The 16,735-nt window shown below is 45.0% G+C and overlaps 1 protein-coding gene across 1 annotated transcript in view; it reads right to left on the bottom strand.

The window, feature by feature from the left end:
• Window positions 1-15,200, bottom strand: part of LOC147660966 (uncharacterized) — a gene marked incomplete at its 5' end in the record, with an annotated part of 99,774 nt that extends 84,574 nt beyond the window's left edge. Inside the window, 2 exons of the mRNA XM_086951407.1 lie at window positions 6,157-6,477; window positions 15,078-15,200. Of these exons, the coding sequence (XP_086807533.1) occupies window positions 6,157-6,477; window positions 15,078-15,200 (444 nt within the window). The remainder of the gene's footprint in view (window positions 1-6,156; window positions 6,478-15,077) is intronic.
• Window positions 15,201-16,735: the final 1,535 nt, after the last annotated feature.

Genomic DNA, 16,735 nt, shown 5'->3' with positions numbered 1-16,735 from the left:
ATGGCAGTGAGGTTAAGATTGCGTGCGTTCAGAATGTGTACACGGTGAGGGGCTTGTGCTGTATTCAAATGTAAACACCCCAACAGCCATGTTGCAGCACCAACCGCCACCGGCCTCCAAAACATCAAAACAAAATGCCCCCACTCACCGGTAGACGTAGCACTAAACACCCTAAGTTCACAAGTGGAAAGGTGACGTGAAAGGCCAGTAGAGAACTCCTCACCAACACGACTCCCCACAGTTTAAATAAACAATGTGACCACAGCTGACCTTGCTATCACATGTCCGTTTTTTTGTTTTGTTGTCAAATCTTTTTTTATTTCACCCCCATATCCGGGAGCAGCAATAAGGTGACTAGTACACAGCGTTAAGCCTACCCAACAGGGCCCGCCGCGTGGTGGCATAAGAAAGTGAAGCAACCTTGGCAATGCTCGATCAGGGATTTATACACAGCGTTTCACCTACAACCCAACAGGGACGGTTGCGTTATGATCAAACAACAGTCTCTGTGTAGTCACCGCCTAAGATGATCTGGTCTCAAGACCATCCAGAACAATTAAACCAATAAGGTAAAACCTACAGGACCAAGAGGGTCAAAACGTCAATAAGATGACAGAAGAGGAGACATCAGAGTAGAGAGGACAGTAGGAATAGGCAACAAGGAGGAGACTAGAGAAGAGAAGGATCATAGTGCACTGAGAAGGGGGCAGAGTGGGGAAAAGAGGGACAGGCGACGTGTCAACCAGCTGAGTGGTTGATTTCTTCGACAGTATTCGAGGTCTCACACACTTAAGCGACACGCCAACAGTCTATCTGGGTCAGGGGGAATCACTGCATCCTCCACCAAGCGCAGCGCCCGGAGTTTGGGGGGCATATGATGCATGAGCTCTATTGCGCATAGATACTTCACCAAGGGTTGCCACACCGCTTTGAAGCGCGCGTCTCGGGCCTGCAGCCGAGCTGTGAGAAGTTCCATCGTCAGGACATGCCAGAGGTGCACAAACCACGCAGCAATGGGCAGTGCTTCCGGCTTCTTCCAGTACAGAGCAATAAGCTACCTAGCAGCTCCCGCATTTGAAGCGCCAGCGCCCAGTCATTCCGGGTGAGGGCCCTCAGCCCTGTAGGCTTGATACCCAGTAGAAGTGTGCAGGAAACGTCAGGCAGAGGAAACCCCAGTACCCCCCTGATGTGGCTTAAGACCTCCTTCTAGGAGAGGGTCAACAAGGGACAGGTCCACCAGATGTGCAAGAAATCACCAGTCGCTGATCGGCATCTCCAACACACAGGGGATGAGGTCGGAAACATTTTATGTAGCTGCTGCGGCGTGTAGTACCACTGAGTCATTATTTTATATGCGTTCTCCTGCTGTGAGACACTATGGTAGGTTCGGGGTATATCCCACCATAGTCTGGACCACTGTGCTGGTGTGATATCCACACCCGGGAGGGAGTGCCAGCGTTGCTGGTAAGTCTGGGAGGGTGGGGTGTGTGGGTGCTGCAGAATCTGATACATTTTTGAGATCAGTCCCTTTGTTTCGGTGAAAGAGCGAGTTAGCCGCTCAAACGGGGTGAAGGCGTGTGTAGCCCCCTGATATGTGTCGTCTGTCAGCACCCAATGTTTCAGTTGAGCATATTGCAGTCCGGCCTCGGGCGGCACTCGTAATTCCTCCCTGCAGTCCACGAAGGTTTTAAGGGTGCCTCCATCAAACAGATCCGTGAGTACCATACAGTTGCCCTGAGGCCACCTGCGGAAGGCCCCAGTCCGATGCGCCAGAGGAAAACTCGGGTTTCCTTCGATAGGGGTGTGTGGGGACGGAAAGGTCGTAAGGCCCTTGCGCACCGCTATTCTGTCCCAGATCTCCAGCACCGTTTTCGTACGCACCGTCAAATATGCACTTGGAGACCGCCCCGCCCTAGGTTCCCACGCTAGGTCCCGGATGGTGCGCCCAGTCACGGCTCCGTCCATGTGGAGCCATCCCTTCTCGCTCTCCGTTGCACCCCATTCCACTATATACCTAAGGTGTGCAGCCCAATAGTACTCTACCAGGTTGGGACAGCCCAGGCCCCCCCAATCCCGAGGCGCCATCAGGAGAGCCTGAGAGAAGTGGGCCGTTCCCCCCCCCATATAAAGTTGGTGAGGTCGTGCTGTAGGCCACGTATGTTATGCAGCGGTATAGAGGTAGGAAGGCACTGAAACAGGTACAGGATCTTAGGCAGGATGGACATCTTGACGGCGTTGATTCTGCCCACCCTGGACGGCATGAGTGATTGCCACCGCCGTAAGTCTTCGAGGACTGATCGCCGACACTCTCTCCAGTTGGCTTGCCTCCAACCATCCAACGAAGGAGTCAATTGCAGACCCAAGTACCGGATGTGCTGGGTCGACCATTTATAAGGGACGAGCCGCTCCATGTCGGGGACTTCAGATTGCGGGATAGTGAGGCTGAGTGCCCAGGACTTGCTATGGTTAATTTTCAAGCCAGAGGTACGCTCGAAAAGGCATAATGCTTTATGCACTGCCGCTAAGGACTCTTGGGGCTGTGCTAGCGCAAGGATGAGGTCGTCCACAAAGAGCGCTACTTTGTTGTCCTGGCCACCTAGGGGGATGCCATGAATATTGGGGTCCCTCCGTATCATATCCGCTAGGGGTTCCACTGCCAGCGCGAATAAGAGGGGCGAAAACGGGCAGCCCTGCCTGGTTCCCCTCCCGATGGTGATCGGCTCCGTGAGCTGTCCATTAACACGTATCCTGGTTCTCGGTGCAAGGTACGGAGCCATGATCCTAGTGACCATCTGCGTGCCGAGTCCCACCCTGCACAGTACTGCTCATAGGAAGGACCAGTCCACCCGATCGAACGCCTTCTCCGCGTCCAGCGAGAGAAGGCAGGCCGGGATCTTCCAGTGGTGGGTCTTCCCCACTAGGTGGGTAATCCTGCCAACGTTGTCTGCCCCCTGGCGTCCGTGAATGAAACCCACTTGATCGGGGTCTATCAAGCCCCACATGTGACGACCCAGTCGCTTCGCTAGCAGCTTGGTGTAGATTTTAAAATCTGTATTCAGCAGGGCAATCGGGCGATATGACGCGCACAGTGCAGGGTCTTTCCCGGGTTTCGGGATTAAGGCAATTTCCGCCAACCCCATGTCGGCTGACGGTCTCACCTCCTCCGTGAAAGAGTTGAACAGATGCAAGAGGTAGGGACCGATCTGTACCTGAAACATGCGATAGAAGGATAGAGGCAGCCCATCAGGCCCTGGCGTTTTCCCCAGGGGAATCTCTCGGATCGCCGACGCTATCTCCTCCTGCACTATCGGTTCCTCTAGTTCCTTCGCGTAGTGAGGGTGCAAAGTCGCTCCCTCATAGCGCCCCAGCACCTCCTCCACCCGCTCCGGAGGCGGTTTCTCCTCCCTGTACAGTGCCATGCAATATTCCCGAAAGGCCTGACACTTATCCTTAGCCGCCATGACTCTGGACCCATCCGGCAGTTGAACATTCGCTATATGTGCTTTCGCGGCACAGGCTCTCAGTCTCCTCGCCAGCAGCTTCCCAACCTTATCCCCCCCTTCAAAATACCGTTGCTTCAGTGCCAGAAGGTATTTCTCCGCCCTATTTGCGTGCAGCAGCCTGAGCTGCCCTCTAAGGTTCGCGAGCTGGCGTCACGATCGCCGAGTAGAGCAACCCTGGTCTTGCCGTTCCGCTGTCTTTAGGTCCCCTTAAGCTTGTGTTCCAGTGCTCGCGCCTCGTGTTCCTGTGCAATTGAGAGGGAGGTGATATGTTCCTGCATGGTAGCTTTGAAGGCGTCCCAGACAACCGGGAAGGGCGTCTCAGGAAGATCGTTATTCTCAAAATAAGAGACGATGGCTCCCCTAATGTCCTCAACGTCCACCGCATCCCGAAGGATACTCGGCGGGAGACGCCATCTCCGTTCCCGGGCAGGGCAGGCGGCCGGGTCCTGCAGCAGCAATTCAACGTGAGCATGGTCAGAGAGAGAGATGTCAGACGTATCGACACCTAGAGTGTCGCGGAGGAGGTCATTGGAAGCAAACAAATAATCTATGCGAGAGTAGGATCGGTGGACATGCGAGTAGTACGAGTACTCCCTCTTGTCCGGAGAGAAGTAGCGTCAGGCATCAAACAGCCCGAGGTCAGTCAATTGCTTGCGTAGGACCGCCAACATTACCCCCGCACCGCTGGAGGAGTTCTCACTCCAGTCCATCACCGGGTCCCATACCAAGTTAAAGTCCCCCCCTACGATGAGCGATGATCCGTCCTGCGGCACCCGCCCCCCTAAAAGGTCTCGAAGGTAGCGATCCTGCGCTTGATTAGGGGCATATACATTGCACAGCGTGATGCGACGATGCCCGAACTTCACACTCATCGGAGAAAGCGTCCGTCACCCGGAAGGGCCTATCGTTCCCCTGCCTGATGCCAGCCCTGCACAAAATCGCCAGTCCCGCTGTCTTGGACATGTCCGTTTTTTAAAGTGCACAAGAAAATGCTCCAGCAAAGCACCTCCTCTTGTTGAAGGGCACACAAGATACCGCTGAGCTAACCAATAGGGAAAATACACTTTGACTAGAACTGCCTGGAAGGAAAAGCAGTTTAATTACCTCGCTTGAGGATATGGTGTAGCCACAGGAAGAACTGTCTTCAGATAACACAATCCAAGAAGCACTCTTATTCCAAGGTAGCATAGGTGTTCTTCCTCAGACAGTGTGAAGACGTAGATATGTGGCAGGTGAACACACTAGATTAGGCTTACCCTCACTGAAGGCCCAGCAGAGGACGCAGACGTTGTTGAATGGCAGGCTTACCCTCACTAAAGGCGCAGCACAAAGGCGTAGTGATGATGGGGACAAGATGCCCAAAACTGAAAAGGCAGCTCCTGAAGTAGCACTTCCCCAGATGCACAGGAACAACTGGCAGACTGGTGTGGGTGACCGATGGTAGGTCACTGGTGGGGTCAAGGATGCCAGTTGAGGTAGATGCTTAGCTTGAGTTACTGTAGAGTCTGTTTTTGGAGTTGCATGAGGTTTGAAGAGGTGACAGACGCAGGTTCTCTTCAGGATCATCACCAAAAACTTGTAGTGATTGAGTCAGGTATAAGAGATCATTTTTATGTAGTTTTATTCAAGATTAGAAAAGACCCAATCTAGACCCCACCAGGAGCAGCCAGCATGCTGCTCAGCCCAGTTACCTGTGACTATTTGATTCCCAACATTCCATCGCATGTCACCACTGTAAGATTCTCCAGGCAGGGCATGAATAGCATTGAACTCAGGAAATAAGAGCATTCTGTGGGCTTTACGTGGGTGCTCCCCCTCTTTTTATGTGTGTTGCAGAATGCAGGACACATAGAAAGAGGACTATGCCTCCCTGCACAAAAGCAATTCTGAGAGGAGTTTTCATCTTCCGATATGTGCTGCAGAATGCAGAAAATATTTCTCTTCATTCTGCCTGCTCCTGGGAGGTTTAAGGTTTTGGCGCTGCCCGGGGTCTACATCATTAAGTAAAAATCTATGGGTGCTGCGATGCCCATGGAAAGCCTCCTTGACACAGAGTATAGTTGAAATAACACATGTATTGATTACTTACTTTGAATTAACGCTTCTTTCTTCCATGATGTCTTCAGCATCATCTTTATATATCCTTTCTTATGACATTGATTGAGTTATTGTATCAAAACATGCCAAGAGCCTGCTGGTGCTTTTCAATACAGAATAAAAAAAACAATCTAAGTTTGAAAAGAAAAAACTAATCTGTTCCAACTCTTGGTTGTGGCTTGAGATGGACACGTCTTTACCTTATAACCCGCACATACTGAGGGGGCAGAAGTGACAGGGTCTGATGCTAAATGTAAGTTATCTGCATATAGGGTTGTTGCACTAGTTCTCCTTCTACTTTCGATGCCTTCAAAGGCTTTCCAATCTCTGAAGGACATCGCTGGACTCTCCAGCTCCTAATAAATCCAATCCAGTTTGCCAAGTTACTTTTCTGCATTAAGTAAGATGAATATTTTCTTGTTTTATTCATTTTTCTTTTGATTTTTAACAGTAATGTGTTGTTGTTATGACTTGTGCATTTTTTGATTAATCCAACTCTACTCTTTTAGTTTGCGACTTTTGATGGAGTTGTAGGATTGCTGTTGGCTTCTCTTACCTGTGCACTGCACTCCACTATCGCTCTTCCACGTGCAGCTGTTGACTCCCCAGGAAGCGCGTGGACAATCGAAGAGAGACGTTTCTGCTCCAGTGCACCTGACGTCACTCATCCACACGGGGAAGACACCTTTTAGATACATGTAATTTCTTGTATCCACGATGTATGCTGATCCACAGTTGAGTTGTTTACAGACCACCTCAGCATCCTGCAAGTCCCAGCCGTTACCACAGACCGTCCCCCAGCGATTCTCGTGTTTGATCTCCACCCTCCCACGGCAGGTGTCCCCAGAATTTACCAACCGGACAGTATCAGCTCCCCCTGTGAACAAAGGACCAGAAGGAACAGGTTAGATTGATTGCAAAGGAATCTAATGTGTGAGAACAATTGTCATCAATTCTTTTACATATCCATGTGCCCCCATTGTTATCTCTTTGTGACCACTGTGGCATGTGTGCTACCAGATCACACTCAAAAGCAGTCCTCATAACCAACTCTGAACTCTTTCAGGCTACCCAGCTGACTTCAGGATGTCAATATTAACATTTGGGATAGTTTATGATGACTCGTTGACTGATCGGGTGACCAAAACTTGACACAGCCATAGAAAGCACAAAATATGTGTGTTCTTTTGGGGGAACTCTTCTTGATGAACCCCTAGATTGATCACCTCCCTACAAACTTGTTTAAGAAAAGCACCTCCCTCTCTCCCTCATCAGACCTGCCAGTAGTTCTAGGTGAATAATTAAAATCCAGCTCAGAATGTGAAATTGAGTGTATCTGGTGGCCTCAACTCAACTCAGAAATGACAGATTCATGAGGGTTTAGAGCCTGGGTTGAGTGATGTTACAGCAATGGGGTATAAGAGCCCTGCTGAAATGGTGGAGACCCCCTCTGCCATCACAAGAGGTGAATCACCCACCTTACCTAAAGGTCAGTGCCTGCCTGGCAGGTAGAACTGGGCAGCCAGCGGCTCCACCAGAGCAGGGGATGCCCCCAAAGCTGACATGGCCACAGTGCTTCATTTAACCCTCTCAGCATGTATTCAGTGCTCACATCTACACTCTCAACACAGAGTTTATATGGGGCCTTCTTTGTACTCTATCCCTAGGAATGCCGAATCAGTCAAAGTTGCCCAACCTTAGATGGGACGGAGTATCCTTGAACTGTTTTACTTTTTATGAAACTTGGGGCAGGAACCAGCTGTTTATTAGCACCTTACTGCATGTGCAGGCTCTTAAACATGGTCGCCATTTTGGTTAATTTTAATTAAGTGACATATTTTGTGTGAGTCTGCCTTAAGTTCATGAAGGGGCAGATTTACAAGCCCCTTGCAACACATTTACCCCGCCGTTGTGACTTATTTATAATGTGACCATCTAGGGAGGTGCGTCATGTTGTAAAGCCCTGCACCACATTAAACCTGCGTCAGGCCACCATATCCTCTGTTTTGACTTACATCTGAAACACTCAGTATATGATACCACGTCCTGTTTTTTAACTTGGCCTTGCCGTCCATTCACTAATCACTTTGCCCACACCCCTGCAGTCACTTCATGTTTAGTTCCCACTTTCTTCCAAATGAGATCTCTCATCCTGGTGGGAGATCTATCACTTAGCACCCTGAACCTGTGATGCGACTCCTCTGGGTCACACAGTTACACAGTGTGCGCCAATTGTGATATGCTTAACGAAATACATTCATATATTATGAGTCCTGTTTCTGTCATTTCGTGCCCTGAAGAAGTCTAGGGTGTACACCCCAAAGACGAAACCTGTGTTGGCTGGACTTTGTGATGTTTCCGGAATAAAAAGGGAACAAAAGAACATTTGCATTGAGACTAGACTTGTTTGGCTTTCTACTTTGGATCAGATTTTCCAAACCACACAAACATGTGTGCGCAGCATTTGACTGCTTTGCATTTTGGACCTTGTGGTTCTCATTATAGGGTTTTAGGGGTTTCTCCCTCACCTGCTGCACCGTTTCACTTCTGTACTAATTGACGAATAATGACACGCCGCATGTGCTGTAATTTAGTGTGTTAATTAATACCCCCTTCTGGTTACATAAATTCTAATTACACCAGAGTAACCAGACTAATTTCAGTAATTACGCATTACCTTGTGATGCAAAATTACCCAAATTATGCTATTACTCTTGCTTGAGTAATAAAAAGTGATTTGGGAAAGAATTCCTGCTGCAGAAGCACAGGAACAACAAACTAAGAAAGAGGGAGCAGTTGTTGGCTACAGCTCTACGTGCCTGTAAGCGTTCGACACCTTTTCCTTAAGGGATCTCTATCGCAAGCATCAGACAGTCAATGACAGTATCACACTAGGCGTTTTATTCACACTTCAAAAGAGTTAAACAGTTGCAAAATACTTGGCAGCAAATAACAAAGGATGAAGGGGCGCGGTCTTCAGGGGGAGGTAAAGATGTCTTCGGTCTCTCTCTCCCGGTCACTCTTTTCGTAGGATAACCCGTACCAACGTTTCCCAAAAAGCAAACAGAGGAACACTACCGTCACGAACTACATAAATTCTTAAAGCTCTAATACTTGCTCCCGTCACCAATAAGCTGGGATTCACAGAGACTAGTGGTAGAGTTTAAAGTAGGAGGAAGAGTAGGGGTAGTGAGGGACAGGGGAAGGGAAAAACAAATGTGTTATTCCGCATGCAGGGTGTACAACTCTATTTGTGCCATAAACCCCACAGTCCTTTGCCCTCCAACCTCCTCCTCCACCGTTCTCCCCACGTCACTTGCCTGGGGCTACGGTCCCCGGTGACCGTAGCAATGGGTATCGCGGTGTCCTGTTGCTTGGAGGGACAGCCGGATACGAGCACGATGTTTGTTGGAGAAACCTCTCATGGACCAGCTCCATCACTCCCACAGTTTCCCTCCTCGTGGTCTTCGGCAACTGGAATTGTTGCGTTCTAATCTAGGACCCTGATCGATACTGTGACCTTATTCCCCTATTCGGCTATAAATCCATTTATTCCCTATATTGGCATAACCGATCAAATGCAATATTCAGAAACTCGTCTCTGGCCTCACACGAACAGAGTCACATTTCAGAAATCGCTTACTCTGCCACTTCCCTTGCAACCAATTAGTGCAATGACATAGCAGAAGCCACTATCTGAGATTCCTAGATTAACACTCCGAGTTCTTCAACAAGATAAAAACTCAGCAACCTGGGAAAACCCCGCTTGCTTTGTTTTGATTTGTAATAGAACTCTAATGAGCACTGATAGACGATCACTTCCTAGTGACATCTTTATTGACGTCTTATGTCCAGCAAACTTACGTCAACCAAGGCACCTTTCAGGTATAAATACTACCAACGTTGCCTTAAGCAATGTTCTGTTGCCCGTCGCCTGAAGCTGCTGTTATGCTGATGATACCATAGCTGCTATCGCTACTGCTATCGCTGCTAACTAGCGAACGATGGTGTGGTGAACTTAGGAGCTGAACAGCCGTCCCCTGCAAGAGCCCAGCAGATGCAAGCTGCCCGCAGACGCTGCCCCTCCTCCTCCTCCTCGACGCGCTGAGAAGAGACGCTGTCTTTCTCCTGCAGAGAAATCCAGCTCCGGCGTTTCTAGTCTACCCTTGCGGGTGACTGGGATATCGAGTTCTGAGGGAGATACCAGACCTTCATCATTCTATTCCAGAGGTATGGTGTTGACTAAACCCTTAGAGAGAATTCTTGAAGCAAACCTTGGCAAAACCAACTTAACTGAAAGCTACTTACTTACTCCCCTCCCAAGTATTAGGCTTAGGTCAGGTACACTGGGGTAGGCGTAGTTAGAAGCACCAGTTGAGTATTTTAGCCTAATGTATATATGACTGTATATATGTTTTATTCATTTTAAACCATTGTATGGCTAAGAAACCGTATCAATGCTTTTATAGTATTATTTCGAAATACTTATCTTACTGTACGTACTTTTTATAATAACAAGTCTTGCAATTGTGGCAATTCATTTCTCTTGTATGAGAAGAAAGACTGTTCAATAAATGTTACCCTTTTATTGACAAACGCCCGTCTCTCTATTCTCTACATATTGTGAAAGTAATCTGCACCAACCTGACTGAGTAAAATAACTGTCTATTGTTTCACACGACCCTAGAGATTGATTCTTGATCTGAGGAGCAAAGTTGTCATGTTGCACGGTTGTTGGAAAACTGAATCCCTTCTTGTTTGTGCCAAGGAAGCTGATCACTTCCTATTCAGTCAAGAAAGTTTCCAGTGACCTCTGAGCCAGTTGGTAACAAACCCAATTAAGTTTAGCATAGTCAGTAGAGGCCTGGAAGATCCGCACTTCTACGTCGATACTACTGTTTATGTTATTCCAATGCGCAGAGCCTGTTGGGAAAATAGGAACTACACTACATGGCGCCCAACGTTTGGTAAGGCGATAAACTAACGCAAGACGTTAGAGTAACTCAGTCGTGCATATTTCACACAGACCCCTTTCTCCAGTAAATACTCCAATAGACGTCTGGAGTGGGTGAAAGGTTGTAAAAAATGTAAATGTATTTGAGCTTATATAGCGCACAGCTACCCACAAAGGGTTTCCCGGCGCTTGCTTAGGGAACCCGTCCTGGTATTCCCCTGTGAGATAACCCCGGCAGGGTATCCACAAGGTGAAAGCCAGGCATCCCGCCGCGAGGGGCCGTTGTGGAGATTAAGCAAGCTATTGCCCAGAGTCGCAGAGTGTGAACCCGTGAGTTGAGAAGGCACCGGAGCGAGAATTATCGAGTCCGTGGAATTTTTGAGCCCAAGACCCGCCGAGGTTAAAATCCGCCCGACCTTAGTAGGAAGAGATTCCTATGTAAAGCTCTGGTTTATTCAACGTTGAAGGATACAGTGTTCCAAAATATTGTGCACCTAATCTTTGTCTCCTTGGAGACCTGCTCTGCAAAAATATTTTTTCTGGCAGTAAATGCTAGAAAGTGATGATGAATGGGATGCGACCATATTAGCAATACAACTAATGATGGACGACGCAAGTATCCTACATAGTGACCTGGATGCAATAATCATCCCGGTACATTTAAGAAAATCTATAACGTCAAAACTTATAGACAATGGACTGACCACACAAGGTGGCACAGTCGTTTTTGTGATAGAGGCACACGAATATCGGCAGACAGAGGTATTCTATTCATGGATAAAATTTCCAGCAGCAAACGCTGCAACACACGAGTTCCACTATTATAAAATAGAGGATCCACCGGGAGAGTACGCTCCTTTCGAGGAGATTGAAATCCCATTAAAATTCCATGAGCACCTGCTCTGGTTTAATGGCGCCCTAAAACACAATGATCACATAACCAGGCTCGGTCCACTAGGTAGACCAGGAGCAACGTGGCCGGTTCTAGCCAGCTACACACCACATCTGGACATTAAAAAAATGTCAAAAGAGGAGCTGTTAGTACAGCTAAAAACACTTATTAAAATACATAGACAATTAGTCCAATATGTAATGCGGACTGCAACAGTCCAACCAGCTGTTAATGTACCACAGCTGACCCCTCATCAGGGGAACACAAATAAAATCACACCACAGAACATACAATCATGTCTTGATAAAATACCTGTAAAACGGGAACAAATTCCCTTCTGGTTAGCGCAGAAAATTACTCAAATAGAGGCAGTATTTCCTAATACTACTCCTACTGAGAAACACAGAATTCTGACTATCTGTCTTCCAATGGGGGTCGCACCACACGTGGAGGACTGTGACACTTGGGGTACAGTCTTTGCTTCCATTTACACAAAAACACACGGTGTTCCGTCCATGGCGGTAGTACCAGAAGTGCTAAAACAGATTCAGAATGAATACGGTCCAGAGCCCGCTTTAACTCTTGGTATGAAATTACTGAAAGACTTCAAGCAGGTCTCGGCTATATTACTAGACAATATAAAAGGAGAAGCAGCATCTGTGGCAATCCGCCAGAAGTTGAGGGAAACAGATATAACAGATCAGCCAAAACTGTATCTCTCTGAGCTCAACAAAATTAATGATTAGGTTTACAATTCACCCATCCAGTACAATGTCCAATAATATTTAGTGCAGAGATGATATCTTCCTTGTCATGTAAAGTCTTTGATAAATGAAAATTTCAAAGTTCCAATATTCAGTCTCCTTTATTGGTTTTTCTTCACTCCAAATCACAGTTGTGTCAATAGATTTTCAGCCAACACGTGTTTCGTCTGATGCTAATCCTTGCATCAACAGACTTCCTCAGGGCTGAAACCCAAACATATTTACATTAATAATTGTACCAACTTATCGGGATATTAGATTACCCATAACCAATTCCACCAGAAAAAATAGTGAAAGAAGAGCCAAACACGTCAGTTCAAAAGGCTACCAAAATTAACCATAGAACTCGAGAAAGAAAATTAATTCCAATATAACAGGTGTATCAAACACCAGGTGCTCACAAAACAGTACTTGGATCAAAGTAGTCCCAAACGCACCATTCCATTACTAAAAGACAATGGTTCAAAAAAGGTTTTTCTAATCAGTCGAAACCAGTTTAGAAGAGCCTGAAACAAAGGTATACTTTCAAGAGTAAGTTTGTAATTTAATAAAAGTGGAGCTATTGCAATATATACAAAAAGGTGCTTCTTGGTCACAGATTTATATGAATAACTCACCTATTATATTGTAGGTGTGTTCTCTCTATAGGGTACATAAAATTCAATGAAGCAATGTGAAATTCAGGATACACGAGTACGTGTACCTAAAAGGAACGAAATATTCATTGAGTATTTCACCATTAAGCATAATAGCTATTTTAAAACCGACAAGAATATCGAACTAAAGTGCCTTTCAAAATTGTATTCAGGCATGTCAAATAGTCGGTATCTATAATTGCGCTAAATTATGCACACATAATCCTACATAGACCGGCATCGGCACTACTGTTAATTTGCACGCACTGTCCTCATTAAAGACAGTACGCGGTATCTACAATTGCGTTAAATTATGCACACATATTCCTGCAAAGACCGACATCGGCACTACTGCTAATCTGCACGCACTGTCCTCATTAAAGACAGTACGCGCCATACCCTGCAACGGGATAATGTAACCGCATTCAGGACTCGGCGTTTTACCTGATCTTAGTTGTCTCGGCATCTCCTCTTCGGCTTCACGGCTTTCGCGTTCGCGTTCCGTTTTGGCGCCATATTTAAATGGCACAGCGCGCACTACCAGCGAGTCGCGCCATGTTTGGCGTGGCACGAAGATTTATAAATGTTAAATATGTCTAAATTAAAGTACATTGCTGCATCAAATTTATTTTATAATTAAGCGAAAAGGATGTATTATATTTATATGAATTTAGGGGTTATTTTAGAATCGAATCTCGCTATTTTTTATGGGCGGTATTTACTACCTATAAAATACTATGTATGTACAAAAGCAGAATATAAACAAAATTATCGTACATGCTCCTGTTCCTAGTCATATATTAATACAAAACGGGCCATGTCACGCATTTTAGTCCTTTCTTTGTTTCTTAAAAACTCCCAATGTCGTCGTTACCATTATTTAAACTCTATATCTGTCTGAATATTCCACATTTCAGTAAAGCTCATATTTGAATTGTTTAAAAGTAAGCTTCAGTTTCGTAAATGCAAGATTATTTCATTTGATAAGGCATCAGCATAATAGCTCACTTGAACCTATGATTCCAAAACTTATTGTCTAGCAAGAAACACCAGACCCACGCCAGTTATATAAATTCGTGGACCACTGGGTATACCTTTGTCCTGGCTCCTACACCCTAATTTCAACATTCTCATAATAGAAGAAATTAAAAAGAAAACATACAGAAATTGTTATTTCACACAAGGAAAAGGGGAGAGTCCATAGAGAGTGGAAGGGTAGAAAAGACCAGAATTGTGCACAACCTAACAAATCTTCATTGTCAGTATTATTCATTTCATAAGCAATACTAATCTTTATCGTTCAAATTGCATTATTCGACAAATTAATAGATAGTATCTCTGAATTATCCTATGCATAGTTATGTTATATATACACATTGTTAGTGGAATATAGTGTGATTCACAGCGAATACATATTGATTATAATTTGTGAAATTATTTCAAAGATTTAAATAAATTCATCGATTTGCATTCATCGGTCAAGACAAAACAGAATTTAAAATTCACATTTTATGTGCATATCTTCATCAGCAGTGGGTGAATCCCAATCTGTTCAATCCCCTAAAAAATACTGTAGTTCAGAGTCTAAATTGAGGCCCTCCTCAACTGCTCTGAGTTTCATAATCCATCTTGCCTCACTTCGTCGTAATTTAAGCACTCTGTTTCCACCACGTACATCCATTGTGACATGTTCAATTCCATGATACTTGAATTGATGTCTGTCTCTTTCCTCAAAATTCTGTACTATGTGGGAGGCAATCGGGTATCTAGTATAACCATTTTTTAAGGCTCGAAAGTGTTCAATCATCCTATCTTTAAGTCTTCTTACAGTACTTCCCACATAAATCTTTCCACATGAACAGACAATTACATACACTACAAAAGTAGTGTCACAGGTAATAACTGACTTAATGGTATGCTTGCCAGTATCATTGTATTCAAAATCTTGTATCTTCTTGTATGCCCATCTGCATGAGCTGCATTTACCACAATAGTAAAATCCTGTCCGTTTATCTGTTAACCAATTGTCTCTAGGTATCGTCTGTGGATAGCTGGGGCTAACTATATTGGCCATTGTCATACCCTTTCTAAATGTTAGCGATGGCTTCTCAGTTAGAAAGGCAGAAATATCTTTGTCATGCTTCAGGAGGTGCCAATATTTGTCAACAATAGAGTAAAGTTTATGACTACCTAAGCCAAAATTAGTAATCAATCTAATCTTAGTAAGTTTACCGTCTTGATTACTGGTGGTTTTATGTTTCAAAGTATCTGTACGTTTCATTGTCTTTGCTTTACCCACTGCTTTTGTCACTATCTTCTTGTCGTAACCCCTGTTTGCAAATCTGTTGGACATATCTAGAAGATTGTGTTCAAAATCAGAATCATGTGAACAATTTCTACGGGCTCTTAGCATCTCCCCGTATGGAATCGCATTAATTTGACTTTTGGGGTGGCAACTGTCAGCGTGTAACAATGCATTGCAGCTGGTTTCTTTCCGATACATCCGACTACACAATTTGTCCCCATCTACAAAAAGTTCAATATCTAAAAAAGTAAGTTTACATTTACTGTAACAGGTGGTAAATGACATATTAACATCATTTGTGTTCAGATATTCAAAGAAATTTTGCAATTCAATAGAAGTGCCCCTCCAGATTAAGAGACAGTCATCAATGTATCGTCCCCAATAATATATGTGGTCTATCCACTGTGCGCCCTTGGTACCCCAGATCCACTCCGCCTCAAACCATCCCATAAAGAGATTCGCAAAAGACGGAGCAAATCTGGAGCCCATAGCAGTCCCAAGTTTTTGTCTGTACCATTTATTATCAAATAAGAAAATATTATTTTCAAGTACAATTTTAGTCATTTCCAATATCATTTGTGTATGATCAAAGTACTCAGCAGATCTTTTATTCAGAAAGCTTTCCATTGCTTTCATCCCTAGTCCATGTTCAATATTTGAGTACAGAGAGACCACATCTAATGTCGCAATAATCATGTCTGACTCCCAGGTTACATCATTCATCAAATTCAAAACGTGTTTAGTGTCTTCTATATGAGAGGACAGTTTCTCAACGTATGGTCTTATGAATACATCAATAAATTGCGAAAGTCTCTCCGTTGGGCCACCAATACCAGAGATGATTGGCCTCCCTGGGGGTTTCTCACGATTTTTATGTATCTTTGGTAGGCAATACATACAAGGGGCCTTGGGGAATTCCACCCTTAAGTACATATACTCATCATAATCCAAGATACCATTGTCATACCATTGTTTCAATCTCAAGTTGATCATCTCAGTAACTTGTAAGAGGGGATTAGAAACTTCTCTCACATAGTATTTGTCATTGTTAAGTTGTGACAGAACTTCATCATTATAATCTGTGCGATTCATTACAACAATGTTGCCACCTTTATCAGCCTTGCGTATAATCAGTTCTTGTTGTAATGAATCGCACAGATTATAATGATGAAGTTCTGTCACAACTTAACAATGACAAATACTATGTGAGAAAAGTTTCTAGTCCCCTCTTACAAGTTACTGAGATGATCAACTTGAGATTGAAAAAATGGTATGACAATGGTATCTTGGATTATGATGAGTATATGTACTTAAGGGTAGAATTCCCCAAGGCCCCTTGTATGTATTGCCTACCAAAGATACATAAAAATCGTGAGAAACCCCCAGGGAGGCCAATCATCTCTGGTATTGGTGGCCCAACGGAGAGACTTTCGCAATTTATTGATGTATTCATAAGACCATACGTTGAGAAACTGTCCTCTCATATAGAAGACACTAAACACGTTTTGAATTTGATGAATGATGTAACCTGGGAGTCAGACATGATTATTGCGACATTAGATGTGGTCTCTCTGTACTCAAATAT

This window comes from Lissotriton vulgaris, unplaced genomic scaffold (genome assembly GCF_964263255.1).
Source record: "Lissotriton vulgaris unplaced genomic scaffold, aLisVul1.2 SCAFFOLD_1925, whole genome shotgun sequence".
Lineage (NCBI taxonomy): Eukaryota > Metazoa > Chordata > Amphibia > Caudata > Salamandridae > Lissotriton > Lissotriton vulgaris.
This window is presented reverse-complemented; position numbering and strand designations above follow the sequence as displayed.